Source organism: Trachurus japonicus, chromosome 15 (assembly GCF_045865225.1).
Source record: "Trachurus japonicus isolate A0001 chromosome 15, Traja_1.0".
Classification (NCBI taxonomy): domain Eukaryota; kingdom Metazoa; phylum Chordata; class Actinopteri; order Carangiformes; family Carangidae; genus Trachurus; species Trachurus japonicus.
The window spans coordinates 24,591,777-24,617,662 of NC_140921.1; the positions used below are offsets into that span (position 1 = coordinate 24,591,777).

The following is a 25,886-nucleotide window of genomic DNA, read 5'->3' on the forward strand; positions in this document are numbered from 1 at the left end:
TCTTGTCCTATCACCAACATGCTTCGGTGCCCATAGGTTCCGACTCTCAAGTGGTTAAAATCCAGAAGTAACGGTACCGCGTACCGACCAGGTACCGACGTACCGGCCCACTTAGCACGGACTGTGTTGTCTTGTTAAATGAATATAACTTATAAATAACGTGACACACGGGCAGGACTGATAAGCTTTGCTGTTTAGCTTCCGTGAGTCCTTCTATTTTTAGCCGTAGCCGCTAGTTTAATGATAAACTTTCTCAGTAACTTTCTCAGTAACTTTCTCTCGCGCGTTTCCCATTTCCCATGAGGCTTTGCGCCATTCTACAATTTAAGAACGAACAAACATTGCTGGTTATTTTATGTTTGGTCATGAAAGTTCAGTTATATCTGAACAAAAAGAATTAGATAAAGACAGGAGGCTAAACAAAAATCATTTAGTAGTCTGGATTGATGAGAGTCTGCGTCACTATCACAACCATGAGTGAGATGTAAAAAGACAAGAGGTGGTATAAATAATGGTTGGACTGTTTCCATTAATTAATTCAAGGAAACCTTGAAGATTATCATGAGAACATGAATGACTTACATTAGCCTCACTGAGGTATAACCGCGCAGGGCAACCTGCTCGATGGTATGCTGGAGCATATTGGCTGGGCGGCCGACTGGGAGATCTCCTGGTCGTCCTGATAGCCATTCTGCAGCTGATATATACATATATATATATTTCAACTCTGAGCGCTCTGAGCGCCGCGACAAAAAAAGGAAACTCTGACAGCTTTTTTCCGAGCTCCATAGGATCTGAATGGAAAGTAGACGGTGGACACGGCCCCTTTGCATATATAAAGAGAATATATTCTATGAAATGTCAGAAGAGGTATTTTTTTCACGGCACCCTTGACGCAGTCAGACGACACCCACTTTGAGAAAGGCTGGTCTAAGCCCACACATGAGGAAGACACCACTGTGCATGTCCTTCAGCGGCCCAGCTTCAGCCCAGTTATATACATCTCCGGAGAAAACTCAAGCTCCTTCAGGTTGGAGACCACTGGTGGACAGCAGCAGTGGTTTCCAACCCAAGAGCTTGAGAGGATCTGCTGAGAAGAAAGACAGAAAATCCCCAAATCCAGGTCTGCAACATTCATTGAGTCACATCCAAGAAAAGCAGAGACAGTACTCGCTGCCAAACATGCTTCTACTGTGTACTGAGTAAAGAGTCCCAATGCTTCTGAGAGCTTCTGTCAATGTGATATTTTGACTTTACCTTTATAATCACTTTGCTAGAGTTCTGATTTTGCTGTGTCATTGTGGGATTTTGGGTGTTTGGTTGATTGATTAAACTACTGCTAGAAGATGTTATGAGAGAAAATAAAAGGAAAGCCTTAAAATTAGAACATTGAGTTCTGTGATTAGTTTATTTTTACTTGAAGTATCATGTTGTTTATGCTTAATGTACAAGATGTGAAGAGCAATCTGACTCAAACATCTGTTGGGGTCTTATCTCTGTTTATTTAGCTTGGAAATAGTTCTGTCTTTGAAAAATCATACTGCTTGACTTCTTTACGAGCTGAGTTTTCCAGATAACGGTGGCAGGAAATGATAGGCAGCGCTTACTGCGTGTGGTGATGAACACACTGTGATGTATATATTCTGTGGGCGTTTGACAGCGCTGGATGCAGCCTTGGACTTCCAGCAGCAGCAGGTCGTTCCCAACACCTGGAAGACAGAAGTGAAAGAGGAGAGTTCCAGCAGCGAGGAGGACGATGAAGACGAGGAGGAGGAGCAGGAGGAGGACGCCAGCGGCGAGGAGGAGGAGGTAGCGGTGCGAGCCGTGCCGTCTGCTCTTATCTCTGCAACCTCAGAGTAAGAAAAGCGCCTCAAACTGTCCTGTTTCCTGTCTGCAGGAGGAAGTGGAGCCGTTCCCAGAGGAGCGGGAGAACTTTCTGCAGCAGCTCTACAAGTTCATGGAGGACAGAGGTGAGTCCACACTGCAGATGGGGACAGACACATTTTATTCCTCTCAAACGTGTACGCAGGAAGCTCAGGGCTCTGCTATGAAAAATAGGACAGATACAATATCTATTTTCTGATTTTTGTCCCAAGTCTTCAGCTACACCTCATTGAACACTACAGCTTTTACATTGTCTAGTTACCTAAGTCTAATGGTGTGTGTATGGTGTGTAGTGTAATCTTTTTTTTTTGTGTTGCTGCTTTTCATTAAATGTTTGAAGAGCAATAATGGAAAGTAGAAATTCTGAAGTACCTTTGCTTGACCCGACTATTCATTTTTATGCTTTTTTATTTATCCACTTTAAGTTAGAGGGGAATTTGATTTGATTGATTTTTATTTAGGGACAATGTGCACTTCCATTAATCACTTTTAAAAAGAAAAAAAATGAAAAGATGGGTGCACTAGATATAGCACAGAGCTGGTTTCCATCTGTAGCCCAAATTGTGTTTATCCACTGCATTTATTTTGTAACTTAAGTCATTAGTTATTATGCAGATTAGGATTTCACACAAAAACATGTGATCAGACTATAAAGTATAATGAACTGTTGACAGATATTTCATTTAAAGGATGTAAAATAGGTTATTTTTAAAAGAAGAAAAATCTTTTTTTTTTTTCTTATGAGAGCTTTGACTCAGCTTAGACTGTAGTTCAGGGATCTTAATTAAAGTTTTTTTTTCCAGAGCTGCCTCACTCACTCCGTCTAATTGCACCTGTGTGTCCACCATGTCAACTCTGTGTGTGTGTGTCTCCTGCACAGGAACCCCCATCAACAAGCGGCCCGTCCTGGGCTACAGGAACCTGAACCTGTTCAAGCTCTACAGGCTGGTGAACAAGCTGGGAGGCTTTGACAACGTGAGTGCCGCTTCTGACAGCAGTTCCTCTTAGTGTGGCTCCACGCGAAGATGAACGGTCTCTTAGTGTCAAAGCTTGTCTCGTTTGATGTTGACTGACTGCGCAACTGTCTTCTCCCGTGTCCACATTTGAGCAGATTGAGAGCGGCTCCGTTTGGAAGCAAGTCTATCAGGACCTGGGGATCCCTGTTCTCAACTCAGCCGCCGGCTACAACGTCAAGTGCGCTTACCGCAAGTACGTACAGGTGCTGCTCCACAGCTCCGCAAAGATTTTACCCTGTTTTGGCAAATGCAGCTTTTATTTCCTAAACTGACTTACTTTACTATTTAATGTCTATTTTTAATACATTGCCTCCTTTTTCTAGCAAACTCTACAAGATCAAATTGACTTTTTTTATCTTTGCATTAACTCTGAGCGGTGCAGGTTTGTTTGAGAGGAGCATTAAAGTTACACTAGGAGGTGCTCTGCCTGTCTTGACGAGGAATGTGTAATCATACAGGTACTTGTATGGATTCGAGGAATACTGCACTTCCTGCGCCATCACGTTCAGAATGGACCTCCCGTTGAAGCAGGCGCCCAAGGCGGAGGTGAAGCCTGAGGTGGAGGCAGCAGGAGCAGCTCCAACATCCTCCAGCTCAGAGGAGCAGAAACCCCAGGTGGACGGAGAGCCTAGCAGCGCACAGCCCGTAGTCTGCAAGGTACATGAAGAATAATCTTATTAACAATTAGTGCTTCTTTCATTAGATATTTATCCAAAGTATGTAAAGGGATAGTTCAACATCATTGCCATAATCCCTATAGGTTTAGGAGTAGGTTTGTTACCTTTCATTGTCGGTGCAAGCTTTTTTTAGAACGGCGGAGCAGAGCCATGAGCTATGCCATGGAGGCTCATGGGATTTCTTGGTTTCCCTCATCAAACTCATCAAATACACAATCCAACAACTCCAAAACGCTCTCGTGGACACGTTGTGACCTGCACATTCACCACGCTATGAGATAATAACAGAACGTTACAAGACAGAGTTGTTTTAGAGGTAAATTCATGCAAAACAGCTGATGCACGTTCCTGTCGAGGGCAGTTTTTCGGCAAGCAGTCTCTGCATTTGCCTCAAAAACAACTCTGTCTCGTAACGTTCCGCTATTATCTCATAGCGTGGTGAATGTGCAGGTCACAACTTGTCCACCAGAGCGTTTTGGAGTTGTTGGATTGTGTATTTGATGAGTTTGATAAGGGAAACCAAGAAATCCCATTAGCCTCCATAGAGTATTTCTGCTCCGCCGTTCTAAAAATAGCTTGCACCGACAAATAAAGGTAACGCACCTACTGCTATGACTATGGGGATTATGGGCCAATGGGCCATAATAATGGGCCAATTTGCCAAAATGTTGAACTATCCCTTTAATGCAGATCGCCCACATGCCGTATGTGTTGATACTAAAAGCATCGCTCTCTATTAGGAGGAGAATCCCGATTTGACCCGAAACAAAACGGAGTCAGAACCATCAAAACCGGAGGGAAAGGACGTCGCAAACGAGGAAGACGACGAAGAGGGCCCCGGCCAGAAGGGAGACGCAGACGAGGGCTCGTCGACGGCCCACCTCGGAGCCGAGAACATGAAACAGGAGTGTGACGAGGAGCAGGAGAGCAAGGACAACTCTGGGTAGGTGGTCTGAAAGGATGGTCCCTTCCACCAGGGGAGTAAAAAAATATATATATATATCTATTCTACGTATATATGTCTTAATGGCACAAACACAAGCCCCATGCAGGGCCCCTCCTGCAGGGTCCTGCACGGCGACGCTGTGTTCATGCTCAATCTGGCCCCTTCAGTATTTCAAAAGTTCCTCCAGGCAAAAAGACCTGAGACGTTCACTTTTTTCCTTGGTGGCAGTTAAAACCTAAAAGACCACGAGCAGATGAGAAGCAGCGATCCCTCTGACCTTAATGATACTAATACGCAATATACCCACAATCCACCTGTACCTGCTAACCAAAGAGAGGCAAGCGCTCCTCTCTCTCTTTCTCTCTCTCTTTCTCTCTCTCTCTCTCTCTCTCTTCTAACTAAGCTCTTACCCACTGCCCTCTGTGCTATTATTATTTCTCGCGGCTTAGTCGGCATCAGCTGGCAGAGACATCCTAGAGCACCAAAGGCTGACTGCTACCTTTCACCTGGCATGTCATGCAGTGCTCTCTCTCTCTCTCTCTCCCTCTCTCTCTCTGTCTGTCTCTCTCTCTCTCTGTCTCTCTCTCCCTGGCTGGGACTGTTTGACCGTGGCCAGCCTCAGCTCATTCAGTGCACACAACATGGCTGTGCTCTTCTTGATTTCTCCCTTTTTCCTTGGACTCTTTATCTCTGTCTCTCTGACCCCTCTTCCTGTCCTTTCTCTCATTTTTTTTGGCTTTTTGATGTTCAGCTTTATTAAATGTTCCATGTGTGTGTGTGTGTGTGTGTGTATGCGTGTGTGGTGTCACTGATGCATTAGCACACTAGATGCAAGATAGCGGCAGTAACCTTTTTTAGAGTAAAAAAAAAAAGGAACTTAATGTGTCGATGTGTGTTTGTTGTGGCTAGTTGAAGTGTTTGGTCTCAGTTAGACGTCTGTTTTCTGCTGGTTTCCTGTGTGGAGCCTCTAGGCCCGTGCTCTCAGTCCAGTTTAGACCTTTGTGTTTGTTCACCCTCCAGTTTGACGCTTGTGTTGAGGTTGTTTGTGCTACTGGGGACCGGCTAGATAACGTCATGCTTGGTTTGCTGCTTAATGCTCTGCTGTTTCTTTCTTTTTGTGTGTGTGTGTGTGTGTGTGTGTGTGTGTCCAATTGAAGGATTGTGAATTCTCCAACTTTAGGGAGGATGTCCTGACCATACCCTGTTGCTCTTAGTATCCCCTCTGTGGTTTTTGTCATCACTCGTAGCTGCGGGGAAGCTGCAGTATGATGCCGATCAACATCATATTTCTCTGACATTTCAGAGCTTCCCCCCCGATCCTTTTGGCGTCTCCGGGATGAGTGGTCCTCACAGATAACGCGGTGGTGTGAGGCTTCTCAGATGCACACAGGCTGGTGTGAGTCTGATCCGAGCTTTCCTAATGATTTCAGACCCGTTTGATGTGATGGAGCCTGTGCTCCGGATCACATTTTCATTCCAGCAGCAGCCTCTTTGTGCAGTCGGCAAGAGCTAGTTTACAGTGAGCTTAAATGAGAAAATTATGTTTTAATTTGTATTAATGATGGTAATTAATTATATAGAGAGAAACTCTTGTTCTGCAGTAATTGTAAAGCTACTTCCTTTGCGCTATTTACATTTTACCTTTTTTTTTTTTCCTTCTCCTGTAAGTGTTCTCGGCTCTGTTGAAAAGGCTCTCAGCCTTTCTTTCTTTGCGGCTTCTCAGTGCATAATAATATGAGTGGATTAAAGTTGCAATGCTCCGGTTCAGAGGAATTTAGGAGTCTTGATATAAAGATGCTTTTGGATCCTGTCCATCTGGCTTTGACTGGCGATTATTTTCATTATTGATATTTAATGTTTTTAGTAATCAGTTCATTGTTTGATCTATTAAACGACCAGAAATCTTTTTTTTTTTTTTTTTTTTTTTTTTTTTAAAGCTGATCAAAAGCTCCGAGAGCCTCAGGAGACATTATTAGATTTCTTGTCTTATCCAAACCTCCTAAATATTAAACACTGACATAAATTGGCGTACATGAGTTGTTAATAATTACAAAAATATATTAACATACATAACATATATTTCTAACTAATATTGCAGCTCTGATTTGATTCTGTGTGTGTGTGTGTGTGTGTGTGTGTGTGTGTGTGTGTGGTTATGTGGTTCTCATGGAGATGGTCTATGAAGGCGAACGTGTGGGGTGTGTTTTCAACATCAGTGGTCGTAGGGTGGTCGCAGTCTCTTCAACTGCAGCACAAACGAGCGCGTCTCCTTCAGACAGAAGGAGCCGTCGGCAGAGAGCGAGCGCTCCGACCGCCGACCGGGCGCTTTAGGGACGGGAACGGGCCGGCGTGGAACACCGCGGCCAAATTGGAACCTCGCAGCCGCGCTTCCTCTCAAAAAAAAAAACCGCTGTGGTCTCGCTTTAAGTTGCCGCCCTGCCTGCCAAGTTGTGCTTTGCCGTGCTAACCCCCCCCCCCCTCCGCCCCATCTTCCCCTGTGGCCCCTGCGCCTAAACCACTTACTGGCACTATACTGCACCGCCCGTACACCCTCCAGCTTCAGTTTCCCACTAGCTCCTCTCTGTGGCTGCTTTGTTTCTTACAGTGTGTTTGTGTGAATGAGAATCCCAAGTATGTTGTTGTTGTGTGGATGCAGGGTTAGATAGAATAACAGTAGTGTTATTTCCCATGCAACTGATTTTTTGCCATGAAAGAATAATGTTTTTTATCTGCTGAAACACTGCACTGTTCTGCACTGTCTGGCTTTACTGTAAATGATCCAGTTGTTTATCCTGCAGGTTGCTGTGGGTTACATTGGTCTAGGACAAAACAAGGAAAGTTAAAGTTTCTGTCTAGATCAGGGCCTAGTGTTGTAACGGGACAGGACAGGCAAGGGTTGGAGCAAAAAATTAATTAGAAAACAGGCCTTCAAGTCAGCGGGCCAGGCAGTGGGTCTGATGGGGGCGGGCGGGTGTGGGTGGGGCTCTGTGGTGTTCAATGGGTGGCAGCCTAGGGCCAGGAAGTGCTGAACTGTTTTTCTTGCAGGGATGACAGCAGTCAGGAGGGGGAGGAGGGGGAGGAGTTTGAGTGTTACCCCCCGGGGATGAAGGTGCAGGTGAGGTATGGGCGAGGCCGCAATCTGAAGACGTACGAGGCCACTGTGAAAGAGGCAGACGTGGAGGGGGGAGAGGTGCTCTACCTGGTGCACTACTGTGGCTGGAACGTCAGGTAAGACAGGACCTGGGGAGAAATCACCTAACGTCTATATTCACCCTAAAAAAAAAAAAAAAAAAGAGAATAAAGAAAGTAAAAAGACATCTCTTAACCTTCAAAATCAGCTCACGGGATCACCCCTACGTGGGTATCCCCGCAGCAGTAACACATCCCTTTTCCTCACAATTCTGCTTCATCTAATCCAGTCCCATGGTCAGCACTCTGATTATGGAGAGCACTGGGCCATCTAGTGGCAGAAACAGAACTGAGTTTTGGGTCGGTGTGGATCACTCCTCAGCTTCCCTCGCTCAGTTTTGACTTGAATCCCCTGTCTGTCTGTCCCCCAGCTGTCTGTCTCTCTGCAAAAACAAAAATCTACAGACAGGCTGATCTTTTTTGACCAATTAACCAACCACTGGTTCTTCTGATTAAGCATTTTTTTCTTAGACCCTCCTGCAAATACGGTCTTTTAATGTGAGCTACCCTTCTCTGAATTCTCTGAAAAAAAAAAAAGGCCAACCAAAGTGCTGCTACACTCACCTCTACCTCTCAACCCTCTCCCCCCTCCCCAGTGGGTCAGGGTTAATGCAGTGTTACGTAGAGTGTTAGGGTACCATGACACAGAGGTTTAACTAGTGCAATCAGCATTTCATTGTCTCAATGTTGTTGTGTGGTCCTCTAGCACTCTATAAAAGACAGTGGGATGTTCTCTGCATTGTGTCTGTCGTGTGTGATGTCGTGAAAACTTTTTCATTTCTCCTCATACGACACAAGTAGCACCCTTGGTACTGTCGGAACTTTGTTGAATATGATTTGTGTGGTGGTCGGTGTTAATATTGTTTCTTTCTTCATCGTAAAGGTTTGTCTTTTTCCACATAACACCATGGGATTTCCTCCTTTTTGCTGTTGAGGCTTATTGTGTCACAGCAACATGTTGGGGTCAGACAGTAGAGGTGTCTGTGTGGTGGGTGGTGTGAGAGATTTGAAGCTCCTTTTCAAAGACCTGCATGATGAAATTGTCTCTTGTCTTTGTACTTGATTTCTTTTTTTTTGTAGATATGATGAATGGATCAAAGCAGACAAGATCGTGCGCCCCGCCAATAAGAATGTACCAAAAATAAAGCACCGCAAAAAAATAAAGGTACGAAATTTGGAGAGTTGCTGCTACTTTTTTTCAGCTTAAGCCCCGGTTCAGTTGTCATGACGCGAATCACTGACTGTGTTGAAATCCCGACAGAACAAAGCGGAGCGGGAGAGAGACAGGTTGGAGCGGCTTAACGACAGAGACGTCCTCGGCCCTTCGTCCAACGGCAACCGCGTCCCACGCACCAAATGTGGCCTGAGTCAGGATGTCTTTTCCAAGATGGACGAGGGTGAGGACAAAGGGACTCAGCAGTCTCCAGTCAAGTCTATAGAAATTACTTCTATCCTCAATGGCCTGCAAGGTAGCAACACTCATTAGCCTGTTAGTCCTCATGCACACTTACAGCAGATTAGGACTGTTTGACTCTGACTGGTTTATTTATGTCTGCTGATGTCCTGCTGGAACTAATAGACGTGTCTCGTTCCCCTCAGCCTCCGAGATGTCCACGGATGAAAGCGAGCACGAGGATGAGGAGGAAGAGCATAATGAAGAGGATCGCCCCGGTTGCAGAGGCAACCTCCGAAAGGCCCAGTCGGAGCCGCCGCAAACATCAGAGCGTTGGGAGAGCGGGCCTCCACCCGAGGGATCCAAACCTTCTCCGGTCTCAGGAAAAAGCCAGGATACGGCAAGCGCAGAGAGCACGGACGTCACGAAACGCAGAAGTCAACCTGAGTCAGAGGGAGAGGTGAGCACCAGGAAGCGGAAATCCGACAGTGCAGCAGAGAGGCCCCCGAAGGGCCAAGCCAAAGCTAAGACAAGGAACACCAGGAGTGCTGACTGGTTACCCGGAGGCTCTCCCAGGAAGCTGGAGGAAAGAGCGGCCGGTCCCGGAGAGGAGAGGGGGGCCTCATCAAACAGCAGCTCAGACGACGAGGCCGCGACGCCGGCCGAGTCCCAGGCTGAGGAGAGTCAGCGAAGTCGCCCAAAAAACAAAGGCTCGCCCTCAAAGAAGTACAACGGGATGAAGGAGAAGACCAAAACGGGCAGACAAGCCGGGTTCTGGGAGATTCCAGAAAAAAGGGCCAAAACAACCGGGAACGCCGAGGAAAGGCCGGCGGTCCGCGCGAAAGGACAAAAGGACGTGTGGTCCAGCATCCAACCCCATTGGCCAAAGAAAACTCTCAAAGAGTTGTTCTCCGACTCGGACACGGAGGCCGCCAACTCCCCCCCTCCGCCCGTGCCCTCGTGTCTGGAGGAGCCGAGCGCGGAGCAGGACGCCGGGCCGGAGGACGAGGCCTCGGAGGAGCAGCTGGAGAATGAGAAGCTGCAGGAGTTTCCCAGCAGCAGCGGCAGCAACTCGGTGCTCAACACGCCGCCGACGACACCCGAGTCCCCGCCGGGAGGGGGCAGCGCCGTGGAAGACTCGGGTCAAGCGCAGCCCCCCTCCCCGCCGCCGTCCACGCCCCCCGCCTTGCCTTCGGAGCCGGTCGCCGACGCCGCTCTCCCCCCGGGACCCGCACAGGAGGAGGTGGCCGGCGGGCGCAGCGAGACGGACAGCAGCACGGTGGAAGTGGAGAGTCTGGGCGGGGAGCTGCAAGACCTCCCCCAGGACGAGGGGGCCGGTTCCCCCTCCAAGGTGTTCGACGTCAGCCTCTCCTGCAACAGCAGCAGCAGCTGCAGCCTCGAGCTGAGCAGCAGCAGCCAGCAGGAGAGCGAGCAGAAGTCCAAAGGTACAAATAACGGCAAACGCGCTGTATCGTGGTGTTTTTCTAAAGAGAGGAATTCATTATTTTTTCTGTCAGGGTGGAACACTACAGAAATACACATTGACATCTCACTCATTTCACAGTCTGCCTGTTCCCTCACCACCGTCTCTTTTATTCTTTTGTAGCGTCTGCGAGTCAGAAGCGGCAGAAAGAATCACAGACAGGTGGAGCCGCAAAGAAACACAAGCCAAACCGCAAGAGCCTAGGTGTGCCTCCCAAGAAGAACAGGAAAACAGGTGAGGAGAGCTGTAGAAAGCACGGCCAGCGCCCCCTCCCTCCAGCTTCAGCAGCAGCGTTATCAGCTGTAGAGTTTCTCTTTCATATTTACTCATTTCCGGCTACTGGAGGAAAGGAAATTAGATTTTCCCAGATCACTGTCCTGTTTTATTTATTTATTTATTTTCCAAACTCTGTTGTCTCCTCTCAGCCAACAGCAGTGACAGCGAGGACCAGTCTGTTGTCGAGGGCGCTGCCAAACCAACTGCCTCCAAGAGCAACGCGCCGGACGTGAAGGCCGCCACCTCGCCCAAGTGTCACGGACGATCTCCCCCCTCGAGCCATAAGTACCACAAGCAGAGCGACGCCGACCACGGCCAGCACCGAGACACCCATGGAAGATCGCCACGTGTGTACAAGTGGAGCTTCCAGATGTGTAAGTGCATCTAAATTTAAAAAAAAGTTATTCTTGAAGCAACTTTTTATTGAAGTTGAATTCTAAGTATCGATGTGTGCATCGATCTGCTCTGCTGACTCTAATGTGGTGCTGCGTGTAGCTGACCTGGAGAAGATGAGCAGCCTGGAGAGGATTTCCTTTCTTCAGGAGAAGCTGCAGGACATCAGGAACCACTACCTCTCCCTCAAGTCTGAGGTCGCCTCTATCGACAGACGACGAAAACGCATGAAGAAGAAGGAACGGGAAAGTGAGTGAGCTCTTTGTCTCCTAACCTTACAAATTATTGCGCCAGGTTCCACTCTTTAAGTTGGTGTATCAAGCATTTCCAGTATTCTTAGCAACTGAGCTGATTCAATACTAGCTGCACCATTAGTTGGTAGTAAATGCTGTATAATATAAAATAAGGATTTGGTGCGTTGGTTGATCAATTAAGAATGATTGGCAAACACCAGTTTATGCTAAATTAGTTGGTTTGCAATTGCTGTAATATTTTGTATTATGTGGTCTGTTGTGGTGTTTCTGTGCTAATTTAAAATACATGTTTCTTCGTCTTATGATTGGGCTGACAACAGATTGATTGATTGATTTGAACTTTATTGTCAATCTTACTATGTAACAGTCATTACACAGGGGATCGAAATTGCGTTTCCCCAAACTCCAAACATCAGGGTTTACATCAACAGATTTGACTTTTCATTCTGTTCTCTGGGGACTCTAACCTATTTAACTGTGGCACCTGATGGGTACTAGGTGTAAATATTTAGCAACAACTAAATCTGTTTGTAAATCTTATCGTGTAGCCATTTTTGTGTTATGAAGTCTCCATCACCAAATCTGTCCGTCTGTCTCACAGGTACGGTGGCTGCATCCTCCTCCTCCTCCTCCTCATCCTCACCGTCCTCCAGCTCACTGACTGCAGCAGTCATGCTGACACTGGCCGACCCACCGGTGTCGTCCTCATCCTCCTCTTCTCAGAACTCTGGGGTATCAGTGGAGTGCAGGTGACAGGACAAACCAGCAATGAACCACCGCACCAAGCACTTAACCAGCACCCTGGGGTCGCCGCCCCCATTCCCTTCCAACAGGACGGACAACTCAACCTACATACTGTAACTACTGGGGCACAAAAACCAGACCAGAGACAAAAAAAACAAAAACAAGAAACAAGAATCAAGCACTATTTTCTATTGACAACTGTTTCCTTGGCAAGCTAATGGCACTTAAGTGCACTTTTATGAAGATTGTGTAGGGGGATGAAATTTGTCAGAAAAAAAAATTCGAAATTGTCTTTTGCGCTCTCCTTAATTGAACATTTATAAGAATAGTTTTTGCAAGCAATAATTGTTTCCATTTGATAAAGTTGTACTGGTAAGGGATAATTTCCAGTGAAGACCCCTCTGTGCTCTGTCCTCATAGCTCAGCGTGGTGCAGCCTGTGCTGGCCATGCTATCCTGGGGAATTAAGAGGAACACTGCCACATTGGCATTAAGGGCGCGTGAAATGTAACTTAGCCACGTTTCTCTGTCCACCCTCATTACAAGGCCTTTGTGTGGTTAAAACCTCAAGCGGTTGGTGACGTACAGGCGCCGAGGTCCCGTACGCGTTTCCATTGATTCATACATGTGGCGTTAGAGAGGGTTTCAGACCATCATAGGTCCACTGACGGCCTCAGTGGATGAATATGGAATGATACTGTAGTGCCTTTTTGTTCTTTTCAATGGGGCACTTTGAGAAAGGACAGCACTTTTTTTTACCTGATCCTCTTCTCAAATGAGAGAGGGTCAGCTGGAATAATGTGTCCCTTACAAAAGACTGGAGAATGCTGTATGAGTGAGCAGTGCAGTGAAGGGCTGAGTCCGACAGATTAATGACGGTTTTTTATCAGCATATGGTAAAATTTAAGAATTGTAAAAGCAAGAACTCCTATACTGGAACACCTGTAATCTACTACTGAATACTCATCCAGCCTGGGTACAACTATTGAGTTTGGCAGTATAAAATGTGCAATGATGGAGCTGGTGAATGCAATGGTCACATTACTTCAGTTCATCAGCCTTTTAAAAGCCCACGTGCTTTATTTTATTATGTTTTCATCACCCATATAACCCCCATCCCCCACCCCCCAGTCCCATCGTCTTCACTGAAGATTTGATGGTGCACATCTGCAACTGGATCAAGTTAACTTAAAGGTCACCACAGGAGGTATTTACAGCGTCAACTCAGTACTGCAGGACACACGAATGAAACTCAAGTCCCCCATTTGCAGTGTTTCATGTGACATGAAGTTATTTAGCTCCATTAAGTAAAGCAACACATCTCTTTGTAGTTCTCCTCATGATCAATAATGACATGCCAGCTTCTTCTCATACTCCTCCCTACCAAAAACATTTGGTTCTGTTACCTGTACTATGACCAGATTAAAGGTAAAGATATTGTAAATGTGCATTTATATCATAAAGTGACGTATGCGTATACATTTCTGAAGACTTCTCCAGTGTTTCCTTTGTATAGACCCCCTATTGTATGATAACCTGAAGTTGCGTTTTGTTTGGCACTTGTATGTAATTGTATGCTTTTGTTATACATTTGTATATTGAGAAGTGTTTTGAGTCAAGCTATTTAATATCTTGCACTGTTAATAACATGTACTTTTCTGTACAGACAGTTTTACGGTTTTAACTGTAGTTTGAGTGTAAATACTGAGGGTTACAGCATGTTTGTTCTCCCCTGTGTCCTCATTCTTTCCTCTTGTAAGAACAGATTTCTTTGAGTTTGTTTATGTTGTTCTGTTCTGCCTCTTTCATCAGTTTCTATATTCATTTATTTTTCTTTCTCCCTCTTTTTTTTATCTCATGTTTTGCTTTAGTTCGTATTCTGTTTTGTTTTTCTATAGCTTGTGCTTGTAAGAGGAGAATGGTGAGGTTTTTTGGATGTGGCTGAACTATGGCCTGAAGCTAAAGCTGTATGAACCTGTATATGGAAAATGGTCTGATCATAGATAAAGAGAAAGTAATGGAGCTTATTGAAAAATGCTCAATAGTATTTATTAGGCTCATCTGATGATGGTCATTGTGTAATTTATTGTAAAAATGTAAGCAAAGCAGAAGCCTCTGTTTGAAATAAATGCCATAGTTTGTGAAGTACTCAGTGTGTCTGCCGCTATCAGTGGAAACTTACTTTTACTCAAGTACCAATATAACGGCAGCATTTCTACATCTCAAAGAGATTAATAGTTCATACTTAATACTTGATTTTTGAAGCTTTTATAGCAATAAAATATTGTAGTTTTAGTTGACTAATGTGTTCACAGTATAGTGAAATGCGTTTTTTTTCCCCCCATTTCCTAAACAAAACAAACTTATAACGTGATGATAAAAGATTATCAGTGCAACTGTGCATACACAGTACGTTAAATCATTAAAATTATTTTTTTAATTACTTATTAAAAATGATCATTTATTAAAATAACAACATTCAGCATTAGAACTGGTACTCATACTTTTGATAAACTAAAGTAGTACCAGTATAGACGCACAGGTTTGTGTGGTAAGATTTGATTAAACAAATTAATTTATTTGCCGTGTAAGTCAGAATAAGATTTTTAAAAAAAATAAAAATAAAAGTTTTTTCACATAAAACGTCTTACATTATGCTTCAACCTAATGCTGTGTTATTTTGTACGTGCATTTAACTAATATTAAATCGTAAAAAAATTTTCCTCGTAAACATACCACGTCTGGATGTGACGGATGTGACGCATGTACGTCGATGTTACGTCTTGCGTCATCATTTACGTACTTCCTCTTCCTCGGCAGCGTCCTAGCTGCTAGACGGCTAGCGTGCTCCGCTGTGCACGGAGCCCATGAGTAGCTTTCAGATATGATGAGCGGCAGGACGAGCGCGATTGTGGCCGGGGTGTGCGGGGCCCTGTTCGTCGCCTACTGCGTTTACTTTGACAGAAAGCGGCGGAGCGACCCACAGTTCAAGGAAAAGCTACGTGAACGTAAGTGAAAGTGTGTGAGCCGGAGGGAGCAGGGAAGAGTTAGCTCAGCAGGAACGAGTTAGCTTCCTCCATGTGATAGACGCAACCAGCCAGTTAATCAAAAAAAAAGAAAAAGAATTCTCACTATTATTTACCTTCTTTAAAATGCTCACAGCCGTAAGAGTGTTAATGTTAACTCTGTTTATCCTCCTCGGCTGTGTCGCAGGATAAATTGGTCGAGGGTGCAACGTGCTTTAGCTAATTGCTTAACGTGTGACCATGTGTTCGTCGTTTTGCTCAAGAGTTAATTGAACATACCAACGCAATCTAAAAACCACCTTTTTCACGCAGGAAGACGAAAGCAAAAAACTTCTAGTGAGAGGTCTGGGCTGGCAAAGGTCAGAATAAATAGCTAACCATTATTTTCAGATAATTTGTAACTTCGTGAGGCCTATATGTGAAGTTTTGACCATGTGGTTTCTTGACTTTGAAGCTCCCTGACCTGAAGGACGCGGAAGCTGTTCAGAAATTCTTTTTGGAGGAAATCCAGCTGGGAGAGGAGCTCCTATCACAAGGTTGGTAACATGTTTCTTTGATTTATTTATTTATTTTAGTGTGTAAAGCACTTTGTGTTGCATATCCTTGCAGGAAAAGTGCTCTGTTAAGTTTTGATTTGATGTTACCAATCTGCAGTTCCCTCTCATGATTTCCAGTCCCCAAGATCTCTTATCAAAAATTGTTTTCTGAAACTTTCTCCAACACAGGTGAGTTTGAGAAAGGTGTAGATCACCTGACCAATGCGATTGCAGTATGTGGTCAGCCCCAGCAGCTGCTCCAGGTGCTCCAGCAGACACTGCCACCTCCAGTCTTCCAGATGCTCCTCACCAAACTGCCCACCATCAGCCAGGTGAGCCCACATCTCCTAGTAGAAATTCAAGTGTACTGGTTTAATGCTGGAGCATCCTTAATAAACCCCCCGGTTGCGATTTGTGGTCTCTGGGACAAGAAAGGGTGCAAGATCAATCTTAGAATTATCCAAAGCTGAGAGCCTTGTGTCCGTAGCTCTTAGCTATTTCACCTCTAAGACAGAACATTATAGATGACTTGTTATGTGATGTTTGAGGAAGTGAAAACTGTCTCACATGCAGCCTCTTAAACATCTTCTTTCTGTTTTGCAGCGAATCATCAGCTCTCAGTCTTTAACGGAAGATGACGTCGAATGAATGCGTGCGGATGCAATTTCCGTTCCGCAAAGGGATTTCGGACACTGATATCTGTGCACTGTTTGGTATGTGTGACTGCTGGTGTGTGAATTGTGAGCCTGAGTGGTCACGCAGCTCTGTGGACATGGACCCCCTCTCTATCGCAGCACTCCGAGGTTAAAGACCCGAGGTTAAAGACCTTTGTCAAGGTTATGTTTCTGGGAAATGTTAAATACATTCCATCTTTCTTACCTTCTTCCCACCAGATCTCACGTTTTCTAGCCCCCTTTTTTGTTCTATTTATTTTCCTCAAAACTAATTGTTTGGGGGGGTGCAGGTGGGGGATGTTTGCTGAAATGTTATGTACAAAATAAAAACGGTATGTAGATGATTTGTTACATATTGCTGTGCAGTTGATATACCTGTGGAATGTGTGTAAGACTGTCTACACTAAACAGAACTCTTATTTGTGGATTCTTGCCATTAAGTTCTCTGACATTGTTCTCGCAATGTCACGTAAATGTTATTTTTATATTCCAGCCTTTCATATCTGGACATTTTTGTGTTTAAAATCCCACAATAAAACATGAAAACACACTCGGAGGCTCTGACTTTCTGTTCGCCAGTAGATGGCAGTAGCAATGCACAGAAGAAAAATGAGGCATGTACATTTTTGAAATGCGGAGCGTGGGCTGTTTTTATCTTCTCGGAGAGTCGTTTTGCTGAATGGGAAGTGTAATGTGCGTATTTCAAGGGTAAATATAGCTCAGGATATTTTTTTATATTTTAGGTAGAAAAAGATGTGCCATCGTTGTGTGAGGGAACATGGAGAAAAGGAATGTAAACCAATGTCATGGGATTTAATTGCTATGAACAGATTATGTAGGTATGTTGAATAGGTTGGTGTAGGAAAAATAAAAAGCCCTCGAGTCCTTGAAACCCTCAATGTGTTGATGATTCTTTGACATTGGTTAATGAAATACACACACTGCCAAAACGAGGTTGGATTGCCATCCTGACAGCATGGTATTTCTGTTTCCAACTAGTGTGCTGAAACACATGAGCTTGTGTGGGTGCACTAAGCCACTGTGTCTTTATTGTGAATGGCTTTATTGTGTTTGCAGGAGAGTGAAAGTGGAGCAGCTCGTAGGGGAAGGGAGTTGGTCTGCTTGAAAGTGTGTCTCTTGGAAGACAAATAGAGCTGTAATTATTTTTATCCCTGTCTGCAGCTGTTTTTCTAACGGCTCTGGCCCGAGCAGCCCGGGCCTCGAGGTTGCCAGGAATTGAGAGCAGGGGGAAAATAGTTTTTCTACATTAGGAATGAAAAATGAAAATTGAATGGGGGCCCAGAAATGTCGAGTGAAGACTAAATGGTAGACACTGTTCCATTTTCCATTAACTCATGCGCTCTCTCTGCAGTCTTTTCCTCGGCACTGCTGCGATTTTGCCATTTGCTGGAAATGGAGAAGACTGACAAGAGGTTTGCAGAGTGGTCTGGCCTGGAGCTGGTGCTTGTGTGTGTGTACGTGCATGCTCACAGAAGAAGTGGCTCGTTGTTAATCTGTCTTTTGGCCGAGGCAGAGGAGAAAAATAACAGACTGTTGGAGGCCAGAGACCGGAGCAGTGGTCTGCTCCTGGCACTGGAGGCAGGAACAGGTTCTGACCCCTCCACACACACACACACACACACACAAACACAGGGCACCACTGGCCTGCTTCTCCTGTAAATAAACACTCAGCTGCTAGCTGCATGCTCTGTCCCCTGCAGACTGGAGAACTGAGGGGTCACTGAAGGATACCAGATCAGTGCTGCCTGCTCTGAATGCAGTAAGCCAAGCGAAACAGACTTTGACATAAGGTCATGACGTGCTTCATTCCTGCATGACACAGCAAATCTTTTGTTTTAGTCTAGTACGGAGCCATGATCTGCATGCTCGGTGCTCAGTGCAATCTTAATGTAGTCTACAAGGTGTTTGCTCTCCTTCTTTTTACGTAGCGTCATTCATTTAATTACATTCCTGCTCTATTTGAGCCTGTATGAATGGATTATGAGTCAGCTCTTCATATCTGATGAAGCAGGCAAGAGGAAGAAAATGGGGAAATAGAGAACCTGCCTCCTCTTGTGCAGTAGGGGGCACTGTTGCTCCAGGCCCTAATTCTGCACCCTTCCATGCTTTTCCACTGAAGGGCAACTTGAATGGAGCGAGCTGAGAGACTAACAGTTCCAGTTGACAGCAATAACAATGGCTGTGCCTGCAGCACGGAGACCATGTGCTCGGGAGGGACGATTTTTAACAGTTTGTAATCCGTTTTTCCTAATGTGGTGGAGATGACAGATGCGCCCCGTTAATTTATTACAGGTGCAGGAAATAACCTGTTACTGGAGGAAAAAACATAAAAAATCCCAGGATTTAGGTGTTAGAGACCAGCCAGGACCAATGGTGATTTTATTTGCATGGATCCTCAGTGAATGGCAAATGTTGCATTGGCTCTATTGTAATCAGTCGAGCCTCACAACTCAGTACTGGAACCTGTGTCAACAAATGACCCACAGTAATAAAAACTACTACCCTTTGTTGTGTTATTCCAGTTTGTGAATTTGAATGTCAAAGCTTTATTGTTGCTGTGTGTAGTGCAGTATACTGTATATGCACTGATTCTATATGTGACCAGTGAATAAGTCTGGTTATGTAGGAGCAGCTGTGTTTGGGAGTTCAAAGCAGCCAGAAATAACTCTGTTGTGGTTGCTATGGCAGCTTCACGTAGCTCCGCACAGCAGCAGAGTCTCTGCTGCACCGGTCTACATTTGAGCTCCTCTGAGTGTTGCCTCTGAGCTGCGACTTTGCAGGGAGGCATTTGCTGCTCGTACGGCTTCCTGATCACCGACTACGAGGCGGAGGCGTCCACAGAGGCCTGTGGGTCCTCCTGTGTCCTCTGTCCTTGTTTTGGAACATGTCTTTCTTCCCACTTCTTTCTCCTTGCGATGCTCAGCCCGCACTGTCTGTGCCCTGGTGCTGATGTCATGGCTGTGGTGCCACAGTCTGCAGCCTACTGTATGTTGTCATGGAGAGGGCAAGGCTGGGGAGAAATATGAGACACGTCCAGGCCGTGCCAACAGCTATAATAAAGACTGCGCTTCTCCTCTGCACTGCCACTTGTGTGCACAGCAGCAACACAGTATATTAATTACCCAGCGCCTCCTCTGTGTCATTCACCAGCGAGGGGAAAGGAGAAGAAAAATTTCCAAAGCACGTCCTAAAAATAAAGCAGCACTGTACGTGCTCAGAGTATTAACTTCCACACAGATGACCCATTTTTCCATCTCAAAGGGTCTGTGGATGGGTGGAAAAAAAGAGGAGGAGGAGGAGGAGGACAAGAAGAGGAGGGGGGGGGGTTGTTGAAGCAAGAAGGGAGGCAGCAGTGAAGCCAATCACGTGAATCTAAAGCAGGCTACACATCCTGGCGGCTTTCTCTTCCTCTTTGGGGCAATGCCTTACTGTCTTTTGTTTTTCCACCCCTCTCCTCGTGGTAATTGAACTTGCACCGCTGCCCTTCCTCCATGCGGGTTTCGTCCCTCCCCCATGTGTAGCCTAGCCTGTTGCTAAGCTACACAGCTCTGTTGTTTACATTCCCTGTGTGTGTGAGCTACAGGGTGTGGACAGCGACCCCCCCCCCCTCCCCCTCTCCCCCTCTTGCTCCCAACCACCCTGACTGCTCCTCTCTAATGTCATCCCACCCCCCCCCCCCCACCCCCAGACTCACCCTGCCCCCCCCAGCCTCCACCTATCTCCTCATCACTAGATCCCTGATTAGGCTGAAATTCAATAGCCCCACTCCGCCTGAGAGAAGTAAGTGCATCACATGACCTGTGAATTCCTGTTTACGTTGGGTGGTTTTCATATTTTGGTCTGGTAACGAGGCTGTCTGCAGGAGGGGGAGGGGAGGCGAGAGGAGGGAGGGCGCAGTCAGAGGATAATAGCGGCAGAGCTGAATGAGAGAGAAAAAAAAATATATCACTCAGCATCAGTTCTCATCCTGTCATCTGTCATCAGCATTATCTGTGCAATGTAGGCTAGGAGTGAAACTAGAAGAGGGAAGTGACACAAACACGGAACAGGAGGGCGAAGAAGGGGTTAACCGAGCAGACTGTGTGCACAGTTATTTTTTCCCCCCACCTCTCTCTCTCTCTCTCTCTCTCTGATCTGCCTTCCTGTCTCACAGGCAGTGCAGTGTAGTGGCTTTGAAAATCATGAGAGAGTCAGACAGGCTTGTTTTGCATACTGTAGGTCTCCTGCATTGACTTGTAGCAAATCCCTGCCCTCGGGAGGCATGTCAGAGGGGATTAATGGGAGGGCCGGGGCCTCACAGAGTTTCCCATTGACGCAGCCGAGCCCTGCACTGTATTTTCATCCCGCAGAGTGAGAAAAGAACAAGCAGGTGGGGTGGTGGTGGTTGTGGCGGTGGTGGCGGCAGAGGGGAGGATTCAGCTTGTGTGTGCAATGTGTGTGTCAGTGCAGATGGGGGTGGGGGGGTAGGGGGGGTATTATACAGTGGTGTTATGTCCCTTTGCCCTGATTCTTTTGAGCTGAGCTGCAGGGAGGGGAGGAGAGTGTAAATAATGTATCTGGAGCGACGGGGTACGGGGAGCTGGAGCTTGACCGAGCTCAGAGCAAGGAAGGGAAAGGAAGGGCTGAGCGGCCATGCTGCTGCACAGGAAACTGGGGGGGTGGGGGTGGTTATGTGCAATGAGGGACGGGGGGAGCAGAGGAGGAACTGTACAAGCTACAACAACCCTGCTCTAGTGCTCTGGGGAATGTGGAGCCTCCGCAAGAATGAAGCAATCCTCCACTTCCGCTCTGCTCTCTCAGTTTTACAAAGGCATGTAGTTTGCTACTGCTGCTGCTGCTGCTGCAGATTGCCATTAATAATGCAATATTCATAATAATAATGTGGTAATGTGAAATGCTGCTTCTCAGCTGGACTGGTAGGTATTTTAATGGTTTCTTTGGATGAGCAACAAAAACAGGAAATCAGGGAATCTGTATAGTCAAAGTGAAACTAGACAACAATTGGTTAGCTTAGCTTAGCATAAAAACTGGAGACAGCTAGCCTGGCTCTGTCCAAAAGTTACAAAACTATTATTTATTTATCGGCATAGGTTTGCGGTATGGACCATGGACATGTCCATACCAATATTTTGAGAGAGCAGATTTGTCCCTAGCTACCAATAAATTGAACCAACTGTTTGTCTGTTGTTCATATGTATGTGACACTTACCACGTGTATTGCCAGGACTCTGTTGAATTTGGTGCAATTTGGATGCGCAGTTGCGCACACACAATTTGAGGGGGGGGAAACACTGATCGCTCAACTCTATGCAGCGAGAAATGTTTGATATATACACCTGCACATGCGTGGTGGGGCTTCTGGGCTGTGATTGGCTGAGTTGGCAGTTAAACTGCCCCAGAGGACAGAACGAGTGCTACGTTTGTGGCTCTAAAGAAACATCGTAAATACGATGAACCTGTCATGCGGCCGTGATGAAGAGTGATACATCTCGCTGTGCTTTGACAATCTTTGTAAAAACAAAATTCCAACATGGCGGCGCTGTGCATTTTCCATAGCTCATAGCTTTTGATTGTGAAAGTAGACAAAGCCTTTAAGAAGGACGACAAATATATGACGTGGATTTCCAGGAGGAGAGAATTTAGCTCAAGTTCAGCCATCATCATTCGCAGACACACCTGCTCCTCCACCAGTGTTTCTCAACAAGTGCCAATCGTGAGTGATGTTAGCAATGCTAACTTAGCATGCTAGCCACCGCTGCTTGTGTGTGTGTCGCTGCTGTTGTTACTGTTGTTACTGTTGTTATTGTTCTTGTTGCCTATTTTGGTAAACATGAGCGTTTAGTTTATTTTACAGACAGACACACACAACCTAGGCTGCCTGTTTGGTTTGTTTGCACCTCCAGCCCATAGGCTAATGTATGATGGGGTTGACTCGTAGCACATGATGTCACTGGAAAAAAAAAAAGAAGAAAGTTGTGTCCTTTTACAGTCTATGGTTGTGTCCCAATGTCGAGAACAAACCTACGCCCTTGGTATCAAATCATTTGCAGAAGTTTGACTGTAAACCAGCTGCTTTACTAGGTAACAACAACACTGATGAGTCAGTTTCTTTGCATTCAGCTCTCGACTGAACTCCAGTTCGCTCTCTTACCTCCCTCCAATCTCCCTCCTTTTTCATTTTCTCTTCCTTTTTTTTCCCTGTGTGTTTATGAAGCTGTTTTATACACATAATTTTTTTTCACTCAAGTTGAACCATTATCAGCCTCAAAGGACACACTGGTTTGCGGTGCCCCGGGCAAATCAGCATCAAATTGTCTCTTTCCCTTGACTTTGTGCCTTCAACTCTGAGCTCGAAGCAAAGCTCGCTCGCTAATTAACATGTTGCACGGTTTGTTTACCAAAACTGAAGGATGAAAATGCCTGGTCTATGTTTTGACCGCAGCTGTGTCGAAGTCTATTTCTACACCAAAACCTGAAGCCAAACCAAAACTTTAACCCCCGGTGTTGTAAACAGATTTAGCTTTGAACAGAGCCAAGCTAGCTGCCTGCTACCAGTTTTTGCGCCACGCTAGGCTAACCAGCTGTGTCTTATAGCCTCATATTTGGAGTGCAGCCATGATAGTATCTTAGGATTTCATCATTTCTCAGCAAGAGAGAGTAAATAATCTTATTTGCCAAAATGTAGAAAAATCCCTTTAAGGCTCTAGCTCCCTGTGATGAAACCGTTCACTTACGCTACCATACCATCAGCCTTTTATTTGTCTCCTTATCTCCTCCTGCTCCTCTCTTCTCGCTCTCCCCTGGTGCTCCTGCTTTTTTTCGTCTTTCTCCCACACCACCTATGTTTTATGGGAATGATAAAGGGGACCTCAACCTTGAAACATGATAGAGCAACCCCACAACTCCCACAACTACAATCATCTGAAAAAAGAAAGAAAAAGATCACTCCTGCTCTCCTTTTACACACAATGTAACCTTGGTGTAACTTTTGTATTTTATCATCTTTTACTGGGCTTGCACAACTCTGTTGCCGTATCACCCTGTGCAGCTCGGCAGCTACAGCCCACTCGTTCACCCGAGAACTACAAAGTGGGTTTGACGCCTTGCATCTTGTGTAACCACGGTCTTTGAAGACTTTGGCTTTGAGCTCTGTGTCTCATCAATTCCCTACGCAAAGATAAATTTGAATCTGAGGCGAGCACATAAGGGGGTAGCTTATCTGCCCCACTCGTTTAATGTTATTCATTCATGCACACTATTTTTATGACAGGCCGTGCATGCAGAACTATTTTACATTTTTTTGTTGTTTATGTAACCAACTTCAGTCTGCAGTATGGATGCGTGTGCGTATGTGTGTGTGTGTGTATGCATGCTCTGAGGCAGTGCAGCAACTTTTTACTTCACAGAGGGACAGGAAGCACTGCTTGCTTTTGTAGGATGCATGAAAAGTGAGGGACCCCTTGATACATTAAAGCCATAGTTTGTAATGTTCTGCATGAAAGTTAAAAGCTGTCATAGAGAGGCGGGGAAAAAAAGGCGGATCACAAGTCTGGCCAGTTCTGGGTCTTTCTGGGTCGTGCTTTGATGTTAATTCACGCCTCAACATGAGGGAGAGCAGCATGCAGAAAATAGAGTGAAACAGATATCCCCCCATTTCCAGCCGCACCATAAAGTGAGTGGTACTTATCACAGAAAATTCCTGACTTATTTGTCATCTGGGGCCGTGGATTTGTCACATCAAATCTGCTTTTCTCAATGAACTGGGGAGGGAGATTACAGACTCATAGTCAGCGAGATAATAACGGCGAGTCGGGTTTTGATTCTCAAATGAAAGTCCTCAAGAGGATGATGTGGGGAATAAAGCCACGTCGTACGCAGCATCTGATTCTCACGCTACGACTGAAGCTCTTTCTCTGTCCATCTGGAAATATGATTTTCCCTCTGCCCCCAATCCATCTGAAATACCGGTCGGCCTCGCAATTGTTCGGAGAACCTAAGCTGCCGAGCAACGCCACTCTTTCCAATTCTTCGGCCCAGCCAGAAAATCCTCTTGAAGCCTGGCTGATCCACCGTGCAGCAGCTCAATTCACTATCAATGTAAGATGAGAGGAAGAAACCAGTTGTTATTCTGTTCACTCTGTCTGATCACCTCACACGTAATTGATTGGACTGTTTGCCCGATTTTTTCTCCCGTTTCATCTCTGTGCATTTTGTTATTGTTGTTTCAGTTTGGTGCCATGTGAGCTCACAGAAACAGTTTCCTAGTTTGCTTAGAGATTCAGCGGCGCTACATCTAATATCCTCCATATGACCTATTTTACACTAAAGCCTTGATCTCCCTCCATGTTTGTTTGCAGTCTATTTGCGGCTCCTCTGATGATTTGATATTATTCCCTAAAATATGAGCGACTTGTTATGTTTGTTTTCAAACCACAGTTCTACTTTCATTAGCATATAAAAGGCTTTTTGATATCCTTATCCAGTTTGAGGTGTTTCTCTCCATAAATTATTTCGCAGGGTAGGGGAGTCAATCAGACTGATAAGTTCTTTTACCGTTTAGTTTTTACACAGAAAGCCTGCATTCTTAGACTTGATTTGAATTTAATGGTCTTGTAGATGATTAATGAATCAATTATTGGATACAGCATCTGATCTCTAGGCGGTTGCAGCAGGAGACACTGACAGCTTTTCAAATTGAAAGAAGCATAATCGTTATGGAGAGTCGCCCACTGCCATCTCAATGTGCCCCTGTAATTATAAATGCATGAAATAATTAACAAACAACTGCACGGCGTGGTTGTTACACGTTGGGTCATTTGGGGTCGGCAGCGAGGGACTGGAGGAGAGTGCAGCTCGCAGATGATAGCACTTTGTCTGATAGGGGCGGCAACACAGATTGGTTTAATCTTGTAGTGAGAAATGCACTGTGGGCTTTTAGTGCGGATGACGCTCAGTGTGAGGCCTCTCGCTTATATAGTTGAGTGAAAAGCTCGGTGAAAGCACACACCACCACTACCATCCGCCCCCTCCACCCCCACCAGCTCCATTCTTCCAGAGGGACAGCTTGTTGACATCCATTAGGAGGTTTCCCAGCATTGAGCCAGGCCAGGAAAGAGGGCTAATGATGTAATTCCCTGAGAGATGACATTAAAATGTCAAAGTGCCGCGGCTGACATCATCCATTTAGCACACATTTTCCAATAATATACATTTGTCTTCCTTTTTTCCTTCCCTCAGCTTTCCTTCCTCGAAACTGGAGCTCCCCACCCATCCCGGTGCCTCCAGGCTCTACTTAGGTGTGCAGCCACACGATGGAGGACAGACTGGAATAAGGGGGGATATCATCAAACCATCAAACCGTGTCTTCCCCTGCAG

The 25,886-nt window shown here is 45.6% G+C and overlaps 2 protein-coding genes and 1 non-coding gene across 7 annotated transcripts in view; all 3 read left to right on the plus strand.

Moving 5' to 3' along the window:
* Window positions 1-14,402, plus strand: part of arid4b (AT-rich interaction domain 4B) — a 42,705-nt gene extending 28,303 nt beyond the window's left edge. Inside the window, exons 11-24 of one of the 5 annotated variants that reach the window (XM_085800698.1) lie at window positions 1,661-1,809; window positions 1,898-1,970; window positions 2,765-2,859; window positions 2,996-3,093; window positions 3,359-3,557; window positions 4,318-4,520; window positions 7,569-7,751; window positions 8,793-8,877; window positions 8,974-9,109; window positions 9,312-10,550; window positions 10,712-10,822; window positions 11,014-11,238; window positions 11,360-11,506; window positions 12,113-14,402. In XM_085800698.1, the coding sequence (XP_085656824.1) occupies window positions 1,661-1,809; window positions 1,898-1,970; window positions 2,765-2,859; window positions 2,996-3,093; window positions 3,359-3,557; window positions 4,318-4,520; window positions 7,569-7,751; window positions 8,793-8,877; window positions 8,974-9,109; window positions 9,312-10,550; window positions 10,712-10,822; window positions 11,014-11,238; window positions 11,360-11,506; window positions 12,113-12,264 (3,095 nt within the window). In that variant the 3' untranslated portion in view covers window positions 12,265-14,402. Of the gene's footprint in view, window positions 1-1,660; window positions 1,810-1,897; window positions 1,971-2,764; window positions 2,860-2,995; window positions 3,094-3,358; window positions 3,558-4,317; window positions 4,521-7,568; window positions 7,752-8,792; window positions 8,878-8,973; window positions 9,182-9,311; window positions 10,551-10,711; window positions 10,823-11,013; window positions 11,239-11,359; window positions 11,507-12,112 lie in introns of all 5 variants that reach the window. The other 4 variants (XM_085800696.1, XM_085800697.1, XM_085800699.1 and 1 more) reach the window with 4 other exon arrangements.
* A 660-nt stretch (window positions 14,403-15,062) lies between these two features.
* On the plus strand, window positions 15,063-17,040 carry tomm20a (translocase of outer mitochondrial membrane 20). The gene is made up of 5 exons (XM_085800705.1): window positions 15,063-15,262; window positions 15,593-15,639; window positions 15,735-15,816; window positions 16,006-16,148; window positions 16,420-17,040. The coding sequence occupies exons 1-5, from the start codon at window positions 15,139-15,141 to the stop codon at window positions 16,462-16,464; spliced, it is 441 nt and encodes a 146-aa protein (XP_085656831.1). The 5' UTR covers window positions 15,063-15,138; the 3' UTR covers window positions 16,465-17,040.
* On the plus strand, window positions 16,198-16,332 carry LOC146973772 (small nucleolar RNA SNORA14). Its single transcript, XR_015037813.1, has one exon. It is a non-coding gene; the product is annotated as a small nucleolar RNA SNORA14 (small nucleolar RNA).
* Window positions 17,041-25,886: the final 8,846 nt, after the last annotated feature.

Bases quoted from the DNA above. Each gene is read 5' to 3' on its own strand.
- tomm20a (XM_085800705.1), top strand. From the start codon at position 15,139: ATGATGAGCGGCAGGACGAGCGCGATTGTGGCCGGGGTGTGCGGGGCC. The intron at 15,263-15,592 runs GTAAGTGAAAGT...TTTTTCACGCAG, and splicing joins CAAGGAAAAGCTACGTGAAC to GAAGACGAAAGCAAAAAACT. The intron at 15,640-15,734 runs GTCAGAATAAAT...TTGACTTTGAAG, and splicing joins AGAGGTCTGGGCTGGCAAAG to CTCCCTGACCTGAAGGACGC.